This window comes from Jaculus jaculus, chromosome 1 (assembly GCF_020740685.1).
Source record: "Jaculus jaculus isolate mJacJac1 chromosome 1, mJacJac1.mat.Y.cur, whole genome shotgun sequence".
NCBI lineage: Eukaryota > Metazoa > Chordata > Mammalia > Rodentia > Dipodidae > Jaculus > Jaculus jaculus.
In genome coordinates, this window is record NC_059102.1 from 42,440,081 (window position 1) to 42,459,573 (window position 19,493).

The following is a 19,493-nucleotide window of genomic DNA, read 5'->3' on the forward strand; positions in this document are numbered from 1 at the left end:
AGATGTTTTCTTGCCTTTGGACTGGTTCAATAGGCAGACTGTTGTCAGAAGAGGGTCTGTCTGCCTGGGAAACATGCTGCTGCCTGTGTGACCATAGACAGTTCAGGGGCCATCCTGGCCTATTTAGAGACGTTTCACTTTAAGAGCGAACGCACAGAACTTCTATGAAAGCATTTGCCTAACACTGGGTGTTCCAGGCACTAATCTTAACCAGTATTTGTGAATGGTATACTTTTCTAACAAATTAGATCACATTCAAGGTTATCCTTGTTCTACTAAACATCTTTGAAGACATTTTCAAATAGTATCCACTAGGGGGCACTGAATCCCTGAAGGTAGAAATTGGAATTCTTTCAAAACTCTTGATTGATTCTTTCAAAATTCTTGATTAAAGTTGCATTAAACTGTAAGCATATTTCTTGCCATTAGAGATGTAAGATTGATCATCAGAGCAAAAGTAGCTAGTCCCAGTCACAGGATGGCTGCCTGCAGGGCCACAAACCACGCACCCCTTGGTTTATAAAAGAGCTTCAAGTTAGACATTTTTATTGCCGAAATATCTCCTTCTCCCTCTCTCTCTCTCTCTCTCTCCATGACTGAAAAACGAAAAGTTTAGTTTTAGTGTAATTTATCCCGCAGCAGGACACAGATTGTTTCTTAGTACATAAGGCTGTTTTCACTGTTCTCTAGTGCATGGAAATCCAGTTTTCCGCTACCATAAACCGACTGCTACAAGTATCTGAGCCTTTCTTGATTTTTCTCATGAAGGCTGGCACTCAGGCAGATGCCTTATGAATAAATGCATAATAGTAGTGACAAGGATGATAGCGATCATTTATCAGTGACCCCCTGTATGGTGGACTCTGTCAGCAGCAACTTGGTTCCTCATACCATCTCACCCTTGGAGCACTAGGAAGCCGCCTGGCCTGCGTTACGTGGAGGAGGGAACCAAAGTTATGGAAGACTAAACATTTCCTTCCAAGGTTCTGGCGGGGCAAGGTTGACTCCACATGTGTCTGGCTGCAGAGTCCGCACTTTTCATCATAAGTGTGAAGGACTGCGTGCCCCGTTGGCCTCGATGATGACATACCCAGAGAGAGAACCCCAAGCTCACATTGAAGCCTTAGCTCAGGTGCTTCTGAATCACAGTGACACCCGCTTCACCCCTACTTTCCAGAAACTGTCTTCAGACGGGTAGGGATTGCATGACCATTGATTGTGTCCAGAGGAAAAGTATTCAACTAGAAGCTCTGGGAAGCTGAACTTTGTCGTAGGTCTACTGTTAACTCTCTTCTTCTGTCCATAGATCCCTACGCTCATGTCTCCTTCCTCCATCGAAGCAAAACCACAGAGGTCATCCACTCCACCCTGAATCCAACATGGGACCAAACAATTATATTTGATGAGATTGAAATCTATGGGGAACCTCAAACGGTCCTTCAGAACCCACCCAAAGTTATCTTGGAACTTTTTGACAATGACCAAGTGGTAGGTAGTGTGAGACTTTTAAGATGACCTGGGATGAGATGGAGACCTGAAGGGGTTTCTGTTTGGGGAGTTAGAGCATTGTTTGCTTCTCTAGGGCAAAGATGAATTTTTAGGACGAAGCATGTGCTCTCCTTTGGTGAAACTCAACTCAGAAATGGACATCACACCCAAACTTCTCTGGCAGCCGGTCATGAATGGAGATAGAGTGTGTGGGGATGTCCTTGTAACTGCGGAGCTGATTCTGAGGAACAAGGTACGCTATGTTCTCACTTAGTTGTGAGTGCTTGAATGAAAGGGAAGCACTGACTTCTGTGTTTGCTCCACAGGATGGCTCCAACCTTCCCATTCTTCCCTCTCAAAGGGCACCAAACCTCTACATGGTCCCCCAGGGCATCAGGCCTGTGGTTCAGCTCACTGCTATTGAGGTATGCTGTGTTCAAGGTTTCATTTGACAAAAGCAAATGCTGCAGCTACCAAGCAGGGCTCAGTGACATCATGATACATATTTTCTTGCTGTCTACAACTTCCCATAGAATTTGTCCCAAAATCTGAAATGCTCATGGAAATTTAAAGCTTAGTGAGGCTACAGGAAGTTGATGACAACCTCACCATGTAAATCTAGAGTTCTCATTACTAGGGGCTACAGATTTTGAGATTTGGGGGGTCAGCTAGAGAACTGGGAAAGAGAAGATGGCCCAGGAGAATGCTCCTGTGTGTGCACAGAGAGGGCAAGGCCTGCCAAGAAGGCAGAGGTAGGGCATGGGAAGGGCGTATGGGCAGGGATGCCATGGCAGAAAACTGGGGCAGGTACAGGCTGAGGGAGCAAACAGGCGGCTTGATGCGCAGGGTCTGGCCAACTCTCAAGGCTTCTGTTCAGCTAACTGGTGTTGGGTGCCAAGGTTTCTGTTCTTCATCTGTCGTACTGAGCATGCTCCAGAAGCTTGAAACAACAGCTATCATTTTGGAATGCCTGTGAGTCAGGCAGTGTCAAGAGGTTTACAGTTGATCCTCAATGCAACCCTGCACTAGATAATATCATCAGGCACATGCAGGGCTTGATTCCCATCTTTGCAGCTGGTCTGCAGTTTTTGCACTCAGGCAAAAGGAAAATTTGCATCTATCCATCGTAAAGACTGTACTAGTGACTAAGATAAATTGCTTTTGAATAGTAATTTTTTAATATGTTGGTTTCCTTCCTTTTGATTTGACTTGTATAGATTCTAGCATGGGGATTACGAAATATGAAAAACTACCAGATGGCGTCTATCACGTCTCCGAGTCTCATTGTGGAGTGTGGAGGGAAGAGAGTGGAATCAGTGGTGATCAAAAACCTTAAGAAGACACCCAACTTCCCGAGCTCTGTGCTCTCAATGGAAGTGGTACGGTACCCAGATTCTGTAATAGTTCGTGGATGTCTGCACTGAAATGTGAATAAATACCCCCACACAAGATGAACTCCCAAATCTGACAGATAGAAAAATGCAGGCTTGAAGCACTTAGCTTCCTGGCGACTTCATCTCCTTAGAGTCTAACACCGTAGCCATCTAGAGATGTGAAGGTGTCTGGGAGCAACATTTATTTCTGCAGCAATCTTTCCATGTATTCAGCTAGAGCACGCAGGCCCTTGGTCAGCCTTGAGGGCAGAGGAAAGTCATGAAGTGGCAGGTGGACCCCAGCTTGTCTGTTCTGCAGGCTAGGGCCTCATTCTCTGGGGAAGGAGTAGCTACAGAGAAGCCTAGGTGAGGCTATGGGGCATGGCCCTAACAGTCCACAACTTTGTCCATCGAATGGAACCTTTTTGTTCCTCTAACGAAACCTTGGGTTATTAGAAGTATGAAGTACCAGACAGGGTTATAGTTGTCTCTTAAAGAAGACCTTGTAGTACTTGGAGCAAGAAGAAGTCACACAATCTTCCCATTTTAGAACAAATCGTTAACATTTAAAAAATGAAAAAGTTTCAGTTTTACATGAAAGAGGTAAAAATTAAGTCATTTCCTTATCTTGAAGAGATGAAAGGCCCAGAATCTTCCTAATCCTTTCCCCACCTCACTCGTTTGCCTGCGCTTGGTGTCTCTGACATACCACTCTTGACCCTTATGGCCACGTGGTCTAACCTCTCATTCCAAAGATGAGGAAATTGAGGCCTAGTGCTGGGAGGTGACCTAGCCAACCACATAGTGACCCTGTCCCCATTTCATCTGAGACTGTAGCTCAGAGTTAAGTGTGCCTATTCTCTGGTTTCGTCTTTAGCCTTGGACATATTCACCTCTTTTTCACTTTAGAGGAAACGAACAGGTCAAAATTAATGTACATAAAGAGAAACTGTCAAGTGGGTGGCCATCAATTGGACCCAGGTCCTTCCACTCTGAAGCCCATACCTTGCCAGCACAATGCTGCAAATAGACAGACACATGGACACAATGAATCCGAATCCCTCAGCAGTTGCCTCCCAGCCACTCTCTCCATCCTTGTTCGCTCTCACCCCTCCTCCACCTTCCCACATCTGGTCTACACTCTACCTTTGGTCAGCAGAGGTGAGGGGCCACTCAAAGGACCCCCAGCTTCTGTTCCTGTGCAAGGACAGAGACAGAAGTTCATTTGACTCACAAGCTTCTAGACTAGTCCGTGCTCTCCAGTCAGGCATCAAGGCCCGCACATTCCAAGAGCAGCGAGGGCAAGATGGGTGTCCTGCTTTGGGATTCAACTTCCAAAGCTGAAAGATGCCTCACCAATTATTTCCCTTAAAGGTTCAATTTTGTCTCGACTCCTCCTACATTCCGCTCAGGACCTGGCTTGTTACCAAAGTTCCAGGCTTACTAGCCTTGTGCAAATCCCTGCTCGGGAAGGAGAATGTGAGAGGAAAGTGGAGTTGGTGATTTAAAACAAACAAACAAACCAAAAACCCCTGCTAACTCCACGTCCTGTTGGCTAGCACATGAAGGACAATTTTGATGGCTAGGCACTATTCTAAACACTTCACATAGGTGAATTCCACAACACTACTATTAATGATGATAACTGGGCACAGAGAGTTAGAAAAGTTCCCTAAGGTCATGAAGTTTGTGGTGACAGAGCCGGATTCAGTCCTACAGAACTTGGGTGATAGCTGGTACCCTTTTATTTATTTATTTTTATTTGAGAGAGAGGGGAAGAGGCAGATAGAGAGAAAGAGAATGGGCACGTCAGGGCCTCCAGCCACTGAAAACAAACTCAAGAAGCATGCATCACCTTGTGCATCTGGTTTATGTGGGTACTGGGGAATCAAACCTGGGTCCTTAGGCTTCACAGGCAAGTGCCTTAACTATCTCTCTAGCCCCAAGAGCTGATGCTCTTAAGTTCAGAGCCACTTGCTGAGCATGAGAGTGACTGAAGTACTTACTATGGGTCCCTGAGGTGGTGCATAGTGAGCAAAAGGAACCTGGGCTGGCCCCTTGGGAGAATTTATTGGCAAAGATGCCCTTGTCAGGTCTTATAAAGAGAAGTGACACCTGTTTTTGTGGTCCCAAGCTCTTGCCCAAGGAGGAGCTATACATGCCACCACTGGTGATCAAAGTCATTGACCACAGACAGTTTGGTCGGAAGCCTGTTGTAGGCCAGTGCACCATTGAACAACTGGACCGCTTCCGCTGCGATCCTTATGCAGGAAAAGAAGATATTGTGCCGCAGCTAAAAGGTATGTCTAAAGGCAAATAAAAATGGCATTTTTGAGCTTTTCATGCATGATCTGATTTGATGTTTATAAGGTGAGTATTCATTGTTGAGATTTTTCAGAGGAGGAAGACTTTGATGTGTAGTGGGCTAGGTAACTCTGCCAAGGAAATCAGCTAGTAAGTGATGCATCTGGGCTGGACTTTGGGGGTACTTTGGGGGATCCAGGGCTCGAGGGCTTACCTGCTCAGGTGCCTTGCTTCTGGATAAACCAGGATGTTTGTAAATGTTTTTTTTAATTTATTTATTTATTTATTTATTTGAGAGCGACAGACACAGAGAGAAAGACAGATAGAGGGAGAGAGAGGGAATGGGCGCACCAGGGCTTCCAGCCTCTGCAAACGAACTCCAGATGTGTGCGCCCCCTTGTGCATCTGGCTAACGTGGGACCTAGGGAACCGAGCCTCGAACCGGGGTCCTTAGGCTTCACAGGCAAGCGCTTAACCACTAAGCCATCTCTCCAGCCCGAATGTCATTTATTGATCTAAATGATGGGGAGATGAGGAAACCAAGACAGCTTTGTTCTCAAAGTGCAAGGGTCCAACGGGGAAGACAAGCATGGCAGTGAGTGACAGCAGTTCGCTGTGACCCGTGTCATGTGGAAATATGGGAAACCACCCCCTTGTGAACACTGGAGGAGGGAGATATGTTTTAATTGAAATAGGGTCTCCCTGTGTGGCCCAGGCCAGCCTTGCACTCTAGATCCTCCAGCTTTCCAGGTACTGGGATTCCAGGTGTGTGTCACCTGCTCAGCAACAAGGAGGGAATGTTTATTTCAAATTATTTTCCATCTGTAGGCCCACCTCATTGCCATGTGACAGCAGCATTGTGATATAATTTGAAAGAGATTTGTTGTCAATAATAGTGGAAAGGGGCTAGAGAAATGGCTTAGCAGTTAAGGCACTTGCCAGCAAAGCCTAAGGACCCAGGTTCAATTCCCCAGAACCCACATAAGCCAGATGCACAAGGGGGCACATGCATCTGGAGTTTGTTTGCAGTGGCTAGAGGCCCTGGCGCTCCCATTCTCCCTCCCTCCCTCCCTCTCTCTCTCTCTCTCATAAATAAATAAATGAGTATTTTTTAAAATAGTGGGAAAAGTTAAATGACTTGCCTTAGGTCATGTAATTAATATGTAAATGATTAAGCAGGACATAATACTTAGCAGATTATAATAAGTGACAGCTAATGACGTAATGTTTTGCTATTGCCTATTTAGCAGTGTCTCGAGTTTAGCTTATCATGTGCCTATACTGTGCTAGGGACTGAGGTTCAGTCGTTTTAGTGTCTAAGATCCCACTGGCTTCATGAGGGTAGACCCCCGTGGAGTCCTGAAGCACCCTATTCAGCTGTCACTAGTGGCTTCAACATGGAAACAGATGTCTCCTTAAGTAGCAGCATCAAAAACCAATTTCACTTAAGCTTCCAGAAAACTTGGTATTGGCCTTACAGAACCTCTAAAGATTATCTACATGGAGAAAAAAATTCATATTCCAGCAAAACCCTGCAGGTGATAATCAAAAATAGTCCACACAAAACACTTTGTGTTGAATTTATGATACTTGAAATACAACATTTTTTAAATTATGAGAATTAAGGCTGGAGATATGGCACTAGCCTACACAGCCAAAGGACTCAGGTTTGATTCTCCAGAACCCAAGTAAACCAGATACACAAGGTGGCACATGCTCCTGGAGTTCCTTTACGGTGGCTGAAGGCCCTGGCATGCCCATTCTCTCTGTGTGTCTCTCTACCTGCCTTTCTCTTTCTCTTTCTCTTTCTCTTTCTCTTTCTCTTTCTCTTTCTCTTTCTCTTTTTCTATCTCTCCTCCCCCTCTCTCAAACAAAATAAATAAATAAATATGACAAAACAATGAGAATGATTGTGACTTCAGGACTTGTTTATTTGGGCATTACTAAATGGAGATAAATAGTTTTCTTAGCATTTTTCCTATCGGTCTCATGAGAGAAAGTTCTTTGGTACAAACATGTGAAGTCCTTGAGAACATACAAATTCTGCAGACTCTCTCAGCCCTGGAATCTCTTGCATGGGCCTGTTTGTATCTCTTGGTCAGGCATAGACTGGGCGCAAGGCTGAGACCTTTTGCTTAGTGACATTGTGTAATTAACATGGCATGTAAGCAATGCTTTGGAGAGTCCCCGAAGAGGAATACCCAGTGTTTTCTTAAACCTTAATGATAGGGTAAGAGTTGCAGAGTGAACCTGGGTTGGTCTGATCTTAGAAGCACACAGTTACTTTTCCTCCCTATAGCCCCAGACTCTGCCGACGTGAGGACAATGTCACGGGGAGTGACATAGAAGGAATTCACATGCAGCAGTGTCACTCCTCCTTAACCATCTGGCTCTCCTGCTCTGTGTGATTGCAGTGGTCTAAAGTTGCAGATGAGCTCATGTTGGAAGTGTCACTGAGGGACACAGGTAGAGGTCAAACTACCAAACACAGCAGCTGCCCTATTACAAATGATCGGTAAAGACCAAGCTTTTCTGTCCCCTCTGTGACCCTGCCCCCCAAATCGTCTCTGACATTTAGTGAGCATCTGTTCTTCTCAGTTACCTGGTGTGATTGTTAACACAGAAACTTTAGGGTCCAACATCTCTGGGCTATTATTTACTTCTACTTATCACTAAGGGTTTAACCCCAAGCAATCCATTCTCTTAGTTTCAGTTTGTTGTTAAATCTTTAAAATGGAGATTGTGATACATATTGAAAAGGATTTTGAGGGATTAAATGAGATCACATAAATAAAGTGCTTATCCCACTGCCTGGTAGGTATCTAAAAAAAACCCATGTCTTCTTAACTGGGCGTGGTGGCACACACCTTTAATCCCAGCACTCAGGAGGCAGAGGTAGGAGGATCGCCATGAGTTCAAGGCCACCCTGAGAATGCAGAGTGAATTCCAGGTCAGCCTAGACTAGAGTGAAACCCTACCTCAAAAACCAAAAAAAAAAAAAACAAAAACATATCTTTCTTCCCCTCATTTGTGACCCACATACCAAAGGCCTGGTGAGTTAAAGAGAAAGTTCTTTTAGAGTTGTTTTTTTTTCTGTGGGGTTTGGTCTCTGAAGAATGTCTGATTGCTTGATCAGTACCCTGGTCAATAAAAGGGAGATGCACCTGTCACCCCACCCTCTCCCAAGGCTGATATTTTTGGCACCTGCCTTTAGCTGAGTTAGATGGGCCTAGCAGCTATACCTGAGCCCCGCTCCGACTCCAAAACCCTGAGTCACATGCACATGATTGTCCAAAACAAAAGAAAACTGGACCACGCAGTTACCCACAAAAACCTGTCATTGCCAGGTGTGGAGGCACACACCTTTAATCCCAGCACTTGGGAAGCAGAGGTAGGAGGATCACCATGAGTTCGAGGCCACCTTGAGACTGCAGAGTGAATTCCAGGTCAGCCTGGGCTAGAATGAGACCCTACCTTGAGGGCGGGGGGAACTGTCATAGTGATATGATCTACCATGCCACAGTGATAAGTGGTTGGATTACTTCCTACATTGGTCCTCTCCATTCAGGAAGTCTCGCCCATGTTAAACTTTACCATCCACCCCATGGCTGTCACCTTGAACAAGGAGTCAGATGTTCATGCCCACCAGTGTGGTTTTTTTAATACTTTATTTATGTATGTATTTATTTAAGAGGGAGGGAATAAAGAGGCACAGAGGGAGAGAGAAGAGGTGCTCCAGAGCCTCTAGCCACTGTAAATGAACTCCAGACACATGTGCCATCTTGTACATTGGGCTTACAGAGGTACTGGGGAATCAAACCTAGGTCTTTTGGCTTCACTGGCAAGCGCCTTAACCACTAAGCCATCTCTCCAGCCCCTGACTGGTGTGTTTTCCTAAGAATGTTAGATTATGAAATGCTTTGCCTTACAGCCTCTCTGATGTCTGCACCTCCTTGCCGAGATGTCATTATTGAAATAGAAGACACCAAACCATTACTGGCTTCCAAGGTAGGCTTCAGAACTCGCTATTAGAAATTGCCAGTTATATATTATCTAAGCATTTGGTGAACTAGAGCAACCAATCATGGCTATTAAAATGCTAAACATCCCAATTTATTAGAACAAACTAGAGACAAGAATCTAAATCTTGTGTCCCTCCATAGTTATAGTGGCATTATATAGACCAGGGCTTCTTAAAACTTTTTTTTTCTTTAGTTTTTTTTCAAGGTATTGTCTCACTCTAGTCCAGGCTGACCTGGAATTCACTGTGTAGTCCCAGGCTAGATTCAAACTTACGGAGATCCTGCTGCCTATGCCTCCTGAGTGCCAGAACTAAAGGAGTGCACCACTAGACCAGCAAAATATTTTTCATTCAGGGCAGAGTGTGGTGGTGTATGCCTTTAATGACAGCACTCAGAAGGCAGAGGTAGGAAGATCACTGTGATTTCGAGGCCACTCAGAGACTATAAAGTAAGACCATACCTGAAAAAAACCAAAAACAAAAATAAATTTAAAAAGGGAGTTGGAGAGATGGCTTAGCAGTTAAGGTGCTTGCCGGCAAAGTCAAAGGATCCAGGTTCAATTCCTCAGTACCCACGTAAGCCAGCTGCACAAAATGGCACAAGTGTCTGAAGTTCATTTTTAGTGGCTGGAGGCCCTGGTGCGTGCTCTCTCTCTCTCTCTAACAAATAAGTAAATAAACAAATAAAACATTTAAAAAATTTTAAAAACCACAAAACAATTTTTTTCATTTTGACTATTTTTCACCTAAGAAATTTTTATACAATCCCAGATATAGAGGTATATAAAATAGACATGCAAATCAAATAAATACTGATAGTAACTCTTTTTTTTCTTTATTTATGAGAGAGCGAGAGAGAGAGAGAGAAAGAGAGAGAGAAAGATTCATGTGCCAGGGCCTCCAGTCACTGCAAACAAACTCTAGATGCATGTGCCACCTTGTGTGTCTGGCTTATGTAGGTACTGAGGAATCAAACCTGGGTCCTTAGGCTTCATGGGCAAGTGCTTTAACTGATGAGCCATCTCTCCAGCCTACTGATAGTAAATCTTAAAGAAATTTATTTTAAAACAATTATTTGGTAGACAAAAAAATACCACATATTAAAGATGAAAGCACATTTGCATGTGAATGAGATAAATGAGGAATGTGCTTGTTTTTACATAAACAATTAACTTTTGGCTAAATATTTAATAGTGCAGGATGCAGAACATCTTCAACATTTTTCAGAATTGATGTTTTGATTTTATAGTTGTTAATGCTGAGAATAGCTCTCCACATAAATGTGTAGTACACAATGGCAGAAGTACATTTCAGAATTATTGGAAAATCTGTCCAAAACCCAACCAAAATTCATTTTTTTATGAAACTCTAATTATACACTCAAACATTAATTTATGTATTTATTTACTTACATATCCCATATTGGTCATATTCCCATTGGGTTATACGGGTTCCCTCTCCTCCAACCCCATTCCACTGAAAACCCTCCTTGGTGGGGTTATCGATACTCACTGTGGGGTCATGAATGTGCCAGTCAGTTAGGAGAGAAGGTGGACAATACCTCAGGATATACCTTCTCATTTTGTAGTCATTATAATTTTTCTATCCCTTCTACCACAGTGCTGTCTTAGGGAGCATATATACTTCAATGTTGACTTCTCAGCAGCCTCTGATTTTTCTGCTTTGATGAGTTTTGAGTCTCCTCAGTGTCTATTGCCCTCTCCCTGGAGGAGGTTCTCAGGTTAGCACTGAGAGCAGCACTCATATTTATTCCACCACTTCCTCTGTAATGTCAAATTGCAATCTTTTAAAATTTCATTTTTATTTATTTATTTTAGAGAGGGAGCGAGAGGCAGAAAGAGGGAGAGAGAAAGAATGTGCACATCAGAGCATCTAACCACTACAAACAAACTGCAAACGCATGTGCCACCTTGTGCATCTGTCTTGTGTGGGTCCTGAGGAATTGAAGTTGGGTCCTTTGGCCTTGCAGGCAAACACCTTAACCACTAAGTCATCTCTCCAGCCTGCAAATAGCGATCTTTGAAACAAAACATTCTAGCACAATGCAATCCAAATATATACAGATTTGATATTTATATGCTGAAGAATGATTGTAGGAAAATGTTAAAAGTATTTTTTGTAATTAAACTATTGTGTTTATATAAGAACAGTAAAGGGCTGGAGAGATGGCTTAGCGGTTAAGCGCTGGCCTGTGAAGCCTAAGGACCCCGGTTCGAGGCTCGGTTCCCCAGGTCCCACGTTAGCCAGATGCACAAGGGGGCGCACGCGTCTGGAGTTCGTTTGCAGAGGTTGGAAGCCCTGGCGCGCCCATTCTCTCTCTCTCCCTCCCTCTGTCTTTCTCTCTGTGTCTGTCACTCTCAAATAAATAAATAAATAATTAAAAAAAAAGAACAGTAAAGTTTGTGTGAACATTAAAACACTGCAATGCATAAAATACTGTTTGTCATTGTATGTCTTGAACATGAGCTGAGGTGTGTCCAGCAGGGTTCACAGGGTGAAGGCAGCATAGTGCATGTATTGCATGTTGCAAGCCAAGACTACAGTGAAGTCTCATGTTGCAGTGTGTATGAGTGCTGCCCAAAACACCTCAGACTCATTACACATGTTATTTTATTTTGGATTTATTTTTGGGTTATTCTGCACTCAGAAACCTTTCATTGTTGCCAAATTTGCTGTATTTTCTGTAATCCTCACATTTAGGTACAGACACTATATGGGGTTATAACGTACAGTTCAAGAAGTTGGGTGTAGACTATAGTGGCTATCACCTCTCATTAATCAGCCACCCAGGACACATAAAATATTATTCACATTGGGATGGAGAAATGGCTTAGCAGTTAAGGTATTTGCTTATGAAGCCAAAGGACCCCAGTTCAATTTTCCAGGATCCATGTAAGCAAGATGCACAAGAGGCACATGTGTCTGGAGTTCGTTGGCAGTGGCTGAAGGCCCTGGTGTACTCATCCTCTCTCTCTTCTCTCTCTCTCTTTCTCTCTCCTCTCTCTCTCTCTCTTCATCTTTCTCTCACTCTCAAATAAAATTTTAAAAAAATAATAATGATATTTAAAAATATACTCTTCACACACATGGTTCAGATACACATGTGGAGATCTAAAAACCACTGGTGGGGAGCCTAAGTGATATCATTTGTTAGAAAGAGAAGTCTCCAGAGCAAATTGACAGCCATGCAACAGTCAGAACAGGGATGCATGAGGTAGGCCAGGGTTTTCCCCATATGATGCCAAGTTGTCATGATTTACAATGATCCTATTTGTCAGTATGTGGGACACCTAGGTTCTTATGTTCATGTGGTTTTGAAGCAAAGAAATTTGTGGAAATATTCACTCTGACCATGTTTTAAAACTATCCCAGCCACTTCTAGGAGAAGAGAGGAGAAAGTTTCAACCCAGAAGAAAGAAAACACCAAATAGATTGCTGTTTCTTTTGGCATTTCTGATAACCTTTCACAGCATGTTTCAACATGCAAACTGGCCAAAAAATGCACATGATTGCACTTTAATATATTATGTCCATAAATAGTGCCTTACAAATCCATTTCCTTCCCTGTACACTGAAATCACTAACAACTGGGCCATGTTAAATTTGGGGTCCACTGCCAGCACTGTGCAACTGTGTGCTTCACTTTGCTATTTGGAAATTCTACATGGTGACAAGTGACAATATCAAATCTTCAACCCAATAGGGCAACATGACTGCATTCATTTTGTAAGCAATCCCTATCAATATATTACGCCTACGACTTCCCATGTAGGTTGTCACGACTGCCTTCATAGAAGGCAGTGTGAGATCTTAGTAATCTGCCCCCAGCTTTGCCATCTGCCATTGTCAAACAACTCTTATTGCATGCCTTCTATGTATTCTGTCACCCAAAGTATTACGAGAGAGTCACGAGAAAAATACCCCAACAATACATGCCACTATTTTCACTCCCTGGGCTACTCTAGCAACACAGTGAAAGGTCAGTTTACATCAGACATTTTAGCCTGGAGGCATATTGTCAGTCACTCCTGCTTCACTATAAATGACTGGAATTAGCTTGCTGCCCTCATACCTAGTTGAGGTACACTGTGTTGATTAAAAAGAAAAAAAACTGGAGTCTTTTCTAAGCGCCTGAGTCTATTGGTTCATCAAGCTAGACATTGCACATGTCTGCAATGAGCAATGTTGCGCTTTGAAAGAGCCAATGACGAGCTTGCCGGTGTACTTTATTCCATGTATCTCAGGTACAGGGAATGTACACATAACACCACTAATCAGCCCCGGCTTTGTATCTGGGTAACCTGAGGCAGTGGGTCAAAACTAACTGCTGTTGCTGGGAGCTGGAGGCTGGAGGCTGAGTCTTTCAGAGACACCACCGTGGCTCTGGAAACTCATGGCATTATCCTGTGATGTCCATGGGAGCCCATAGCAAATGGGTTCAGTACTATCACAAGAAAAGAGAGACATGTAAGGATGTGGGGCAGATCGGCCAAGCGCTAGTCAGCCAATATGGACAGTCCTACATGGCCATCTCAACGATTGCCTTCCAATTCCAGTGCTTAAGCAGCGTGTCAACAGCACTCAGCAAAATGGCTTCTCCAAGAACAGTGCATGTATGTATAATAAGAAAATGCAGGAAGCGGCATGGGACTCTGGGAGTTTGTTCTCAGGAGTTGAATTCCTTCAGATTCTTTCTATTTATAGATTTTGGAGTGAACAGTGTGATCTTTACACAAACAGGATTGTTTAAGCCTATTAGCGATTTCAGTCCTGTTGCAAGTTCATTTGGGGTACAAAAAAGCAAGGCTCAACACGCCTTCTGTTCTTTTTCCGAGAGGAATCATGAACAAGTACACATTAATGAATTCTATACTAACCCTAAATTTTAAAATCAGAAACTTGAATAATGCTTTTGAACATGGCCTATATTCTTTTCTCTGAAACAATTTTATGTAGCTGAAAATAGACATAATAAATGAATTAACAGCGAATAACTGAATTCAAGACCATTGAGCATATGAAAACTTTTAGAAAAAAACTCTCTCTCCAAAATCTCAACTCAGCTGTGATTGTTTAACCCTAATCTTGCTTTGGAATGATTCTAATATTTTAAAAAATAGATACCTCTGTCTGTCTCTTTGCCTTTCTTGGCAACTCTGTTGTGACAAAATCAGTCTAGAAATACTGAGGAACACCTGCAGAATCCTGGTGGCCTTCCCACACACCATCTGCAGGAAGTGCTGGAAGGGGAAGTTGTTCTCACCTTGGAAATGAACTTGAAGTTGGGATTTCAGAAAGGGAGTCTAGCTAGTGTTTCATCAAACTACCTCTGAGGGTGAGCTTGGCTAATAGCCCAGTAAGTTCCAGGAGAAAACTTCAACTCCAACATCGTAGTACCTCTTCTCCCTCTCCTGGCTCTGCCCTAAGATTAGCGTGAATCATCCAGGCAAAAATTCAAATAGGAGGGTTTAGCCAATGAGAAACTTGCCATTCTTGTATTAAAACCTTTTTTTCTGGATAAGCATTTATTTGATATGGCAACATGGGCATGAGGGGAAAGCCAGCAAAGGTATTCACATGATGATGTTGCAGTCATGTGCATCTTATGACCAGAGAGCTCTTTCCGGGGGTTAATGAGGCACTTTAGGGGGGTATGAATTTGGGGGATGGATATGCTTTTGTGAGCTACATGGAATGAGAGGTTTGGGGTGGGAAAGTGAGTAGCTCCACACTTCCCTCCTGAGTGTATTAGCTGATCGTACTGTTATCCAATCCCACTGAAAGTACACCACGTGGGAAACTACCTTAAAGTCCTTCTATTGAGTACTGTGTATGACTGGCATTATTTTTAGAGAAGAAATCAATAATGTGTTAAATGATGAGATAATCTTGACTGGGATAATTTAAATAATCTATTAAATATCGACAATATACAGCATGCATGAAAAATAACTTTCTCTCTTTCTTTTTAAACCTAATGCTCCTGGGGTCTTAAACCTAATCTCTGTGTGATCCGTTATATGGTTTGCTCTGTTCCTGACCTCATATGTACAGCTAACAGAAAAGGTAACTATTGTGCACATTTTGCTACAATTAAGATTCACAGGGCTGAGGGTACAGCTCAGAGGTAGAGTACTTGGCTCAGTCCTCAACAGTGTGAAACACTTATGAGTGTGTATAAAACATATATCTGAACATATATGTGTATACAAGCATATTCTTAGATATGCATACTGTGTAAATGCACTTGCCCATGCAAATAAGAAGTAGCCTTTCATGCTCCTTGTGTTACCCTACTTCCAACTGAATAGAAGGCTATATTACAAGGAATGCTTGTTCTATGGGCAACATAACTTTCCAAGGCAAATTAAAATAAGCAATGAATGGATCTGATAAAGACATATTCTTGCTATAATCTGAATGTGCATTATGTGCATACAACTGTAATCCCCGCACTTGGGAGACTGAGGCAAGATGATCATAAGTTCAAGGCCAGACTGGGCTATAAAGCAAGACTCTGTCAGAAAGAGAAGGGGAAGGAGTAGGAGAGGGGTATCTTGAATGTGAGGGTTTATGTAGTTTAAAACTATCTTGTAGGTTCCTTTATATATTATCCCTTGTGCCCAATCAAGAGCCATCCATCCATGCCAAAAGTTCTCAGCTCTGGCTACAGCACTGAAATAATCCAGGAGCTTACAGTAGATGTCCAGGTCGCAGCCCAGCCTGTCTAAACCAGAATCTGCAAGACTGGGATGGGAGCCACTGGAATAAATGAACCATTATCCTCCCCATTTTTGTTTCACACTTCAAGAGTTTCAGAGCTCTTTCTTGTCATGACCTTATTTTGATTTCCAAATTAACTCTGGGAGGCCATTGGTATCCTACTCAGTGGATGAAGACATGGATGCTGAGAGATGTTGAACAACTTTCTCATGCCAGTGTGGCTTGTAACAAAAGGGTATGACTTGGAGCATAAAGGTAGAACTTGTTCAGTTCTCAGCCCTTTTTGCTAAGATCAGGTATAGTATTCTATCGGTTTAAAAATATAGAACTTGGATTAGAACCAGTTCTTCCAAGTCTTAGGTTAGTGAGGTTTGTATTGTTGCTAAAAGAGCTAAGGAACTGAGATAGAAAACATACACTGAAGGTTTTACATGACATATTTGTCCATGTAAGTATCCTCTCGGTAGGGCTGAGCAGATAGCTCAGTAAAGTACTTGGTAAAGTGCTTCCCATGTAAGCATGAAGAAGTGAGTATAGAAAGTTGGAGGGTAGAGAAGTGGTTCAGCAGTTAAGAACACTTTCTGCTCAAGCATGAGGGCCCGAGGCCACGGAGTTCAATTTCCCAGAACCCATGTAAGCAGCTGGGTGTGGCCATATATGTCTATAACCCCAGTCCCATGGGAGCAGAGACTGGAAACCCCTGTTCTCATGACGACACACGGTATGCATATCTAAGAATATGTCTCTTGCTCGGCAAGTGAGGCCATCTGAGGGAAACAAACAGATGAACAATGGAGTGGGACACTTGACGTCCCCGGCCTCCACACACTCACAGGGCACTGCATCCGCACATGCACGTGCGTACACCACACCCATGCCACATTACACTTACTGTACGGATGCAAATGCCAAAAGAAAAAAAAGCTGGGCATGGTAGCACATGTTGTAATCCCAGTGAAGAGGAAGCAGAGATAAGCAGATCCCTGGGGCTTGCTGGCCAGCAATTCTAACCTACTTGGTGGGCTCCAGGCCAGTGACAGATCCTGTTTCAAAAATAAAAAGGTGAACAGTGCTTGAAGAGAGTCACCTGAAGTTGTCCTCTGGCCTCCACATGTATGTGTACATACTTGTATATGCACCTGTGCATGTGCACATGTACACACACACACACACACACACACACACACACACACACACCACATCCATACAGACACAAAAGTCAATTTAACAGACTATAAAAAACCAGACAAATTAGTAGATTGTGTGGGGGAGGGGGTGAAAGGAAAACATCTACATAGTAATGAACACTGAAGCCAAACACATTTCTTTGGCTGAGGATAGTCATTTCTCCTCTGGCTTCTGAGCAGATCTGTGAATGTTTATCCACAGCACACATCAACAAAGCATGTAATCTTACTCATAACAAGGTCAGAAGTTCTATCTTGCCTAGGGATTTTTCTTGACAATGAAGTTATCAGTAAAGTTTTTATTTTGACATGTCTTTAGGAAGAAGAAATTGTTGACTGGTGGAGTAAATTCTATGCCTCCTCCGGGGAACTCGAAAAATGTGGACAATATATTCAGAAAGGCTATTCCAAACTCAAGGTACCTTGACCTCTGCTTTTGTGCTGTTGTGAGGAGGGAAAGCTGGTCCCAGCATACACACAAGGCCATGGGTTCAATCGCCAACACTGCAAAATGCGAGAGAGGGAGAGAGAGGGAACACCTCTGGCCTCCTGGAGACCCCTCCTGCAAAAGGCTTGGCTTTGCCAAGTCCGAGGGCCTGGGGAAAGCCGTTGAGCCGTGGTTGCGTGACTCCCTCTCTGAGGCTCAGGGGCATCTGGCAGAAGGTTGGGAAGGGGTTGGTACCATGCTAATTAGGCTAACAATTATCTAGGATGGTTTGGCTTGAGGAGAAACCCAGAAATCACAGTGCTCTTTGCAAAACAGCAAAAGATATCAACAAGCCTCATTCTGTCCCCTAAGCAGGGATCCATTTTGTAAGGTGAAAAGTTGATCCTGTCACACGTTTGCATCATAAAAATCACACCCGTGGGCACATGTGTGCAAGAAGACAAGCTGCGGAGCGCGGCAGCCTGGCTGTCCCCTATCACTCTGTTAATGCTCCGGTCTTTCCAGTGCTTCGTTCAGTTGCTAAACCTGAACTGCAATGTTCAAGTAGAAGCACATGCCAAAGTAGTCAGACCAACGTGCTGAAGAAAAATAAAATTAAATGAGAAGTCCTAGTTAATATAATTTCCCCTGTCAAAATGGAAAAGCTTATGTCCTTGTCTGAATGTCACAGTGTGTTTATGTATATATCTCTGTGGCTTAAGAAACAGCAGTGTGCAAAAAAAAAATCACTTAGAAAAATGATCATATGGAGCTGGGGGGTCAGGTTCCTACTCCAACTTTCCTCCCTCCTCCTTCCATCATTCTCTCCCTCACTCCCTCCTTCTTTCCCTCCCTTGGTCTTCTAATTTGTTTTATCGAGGTGTAATTTGTATGCCATAAGGTGATCCATCCAACAAGGTTTTGATAATTGTGCACACCTGTGTAAACCACCACCAAAGCAAGATGAAGAACATTTCCATATACAGAAAGGCTTTGTGCCCCTTTCGAGCCAGTTTCCCTACAACCGTCCACCCCTCCCAGGGGCGGCTGAGCTGATTTCTGTCATGACAGATTGGCTTTGCCCACTTTTATTCTCCATGTGATTAAACTCACACAGTATTTATTCTGTGCTTGCCTGGCTTCTTAACCCTGCACTGTGCTTTTGGGACCCACCGAGCTGCTACGTGCATCGCTAGCCTGTCTGTTCTTACTGAGTTCTGTTGCGTTCTATGACTAGACCGTTTTGTTTACTCGTCCTCCTGATGAAGACACGGCTACAGACATTCTTGTACCGTGTGGATATGTTTTCGTGTCTCTTTGGTAAAACACTTAGGAATGTAATTTCTGGGTCCTGGGATAGGTGGATATTTAACTCTATAAGAAACTCCCAGCATTATGCCAGCAGCAATGTGAGGGTCCCAAAGCTGCTTTGTTGCATCCACCTGCATTTCAATGAGAAACTGAGAGTCTGTTGCTGGTTTGCAGATCTATAACTGTGAACTAGAGGATGTGGCTGACTTTGAGGGCCTGACAGACTTCTCGGAGACTTTCAAGTTGTACCGGGGCAAGTCTGAGGAAAATGAAGACCCTTCTGTGGTGGGAGAGTTTAAAGTGAGTAAACCTCTACGTTCACCCTAGTTAAATCCATCTTCAGTTCCTTTATGGGTCTAGTACAAAGGGCAGCCAACGTCGGGAGCAGGGCCATGCCGCAGGCCCTGGGTCCTCTGAAGAAGGAAGCTGCTGGCAAGGAGGAGGGCAAGGGCAGAGCTTGGGAGCTCTTGCTTCTCTCCTGCTCAAGCAGCCAGTCTGGAACCTTCCAGATCTCTGAAGCCTCATTTCTCCTCTGTTCTTGGATCCCTCCAGGAAGGATCCTCATGACAACTCTCCCAGTCCCCGGTCCTTGCCACCTTTCTTCTCCCATCCAGTCCACCCTAGCTGCAACCAATCCC

The 19,493-nt window shown here is 43.6% G+C and overlaps 1 protein-coding gene across 5 annotated transcripts in view; it reads left to right on the forward strand.

Annotated features, from left to right (window-relative positions):
* Positions 1 to 19,493, forward strand: part of Myof (myoferlin) — a 169,608-nt gene that overhangs the window by 119,286 nt on the left and 30,829 nt on the right. For 2 of the 5 annotated variants that reach the window (XM_045147019.1, XM_045147029.1), the window contains 10 exons: positions 1,307 to 1,488; positions 1,583 to 1,741; positions 1,815 to 1,913; positions 2,706 to 2,867; positions 4,996 to 5,161; positions 9,097 to 9,173; positions 13,764 to 13,820; positions 15,262 to 15,273; positions 17,437 to 17,535; positions 19,030 to 19,155. In XM_045147019.1, the coding sequence (XP_045002954.1) occupies positions 1,307 to 1,488; positions 1,583 to 1,741; positions 1,815 to 1,913; positions 2,706 to 2,867; positions 4,996 to 5,161; positions 9,097 to 9,173; positions 13,764 to 13,820; positions 15,262 to 15,273; positions 17,437 to 17,535; positions 19,030 to 19,155 (1,139 nt within the window). The remainder of the gene's footprint in view (positions 1 to 1,306; positions 1,489 to 1,582; positions 1,742 to 1,814; positions 1,914 to 2,705; positions 2,868 to 4,995; positions 5,162 to 9,096; positions 9,174 to 13,763; positions 13,821 to 15,261; positions 15,274 to 17,436; positions 17,536 to 19,029; positions 19,156 to 19,493) is intronic. The other 3 variants (XM_045147038.1, XM_045147053.1, XM_045147046.1) reach the window with 2 other exon arrangements.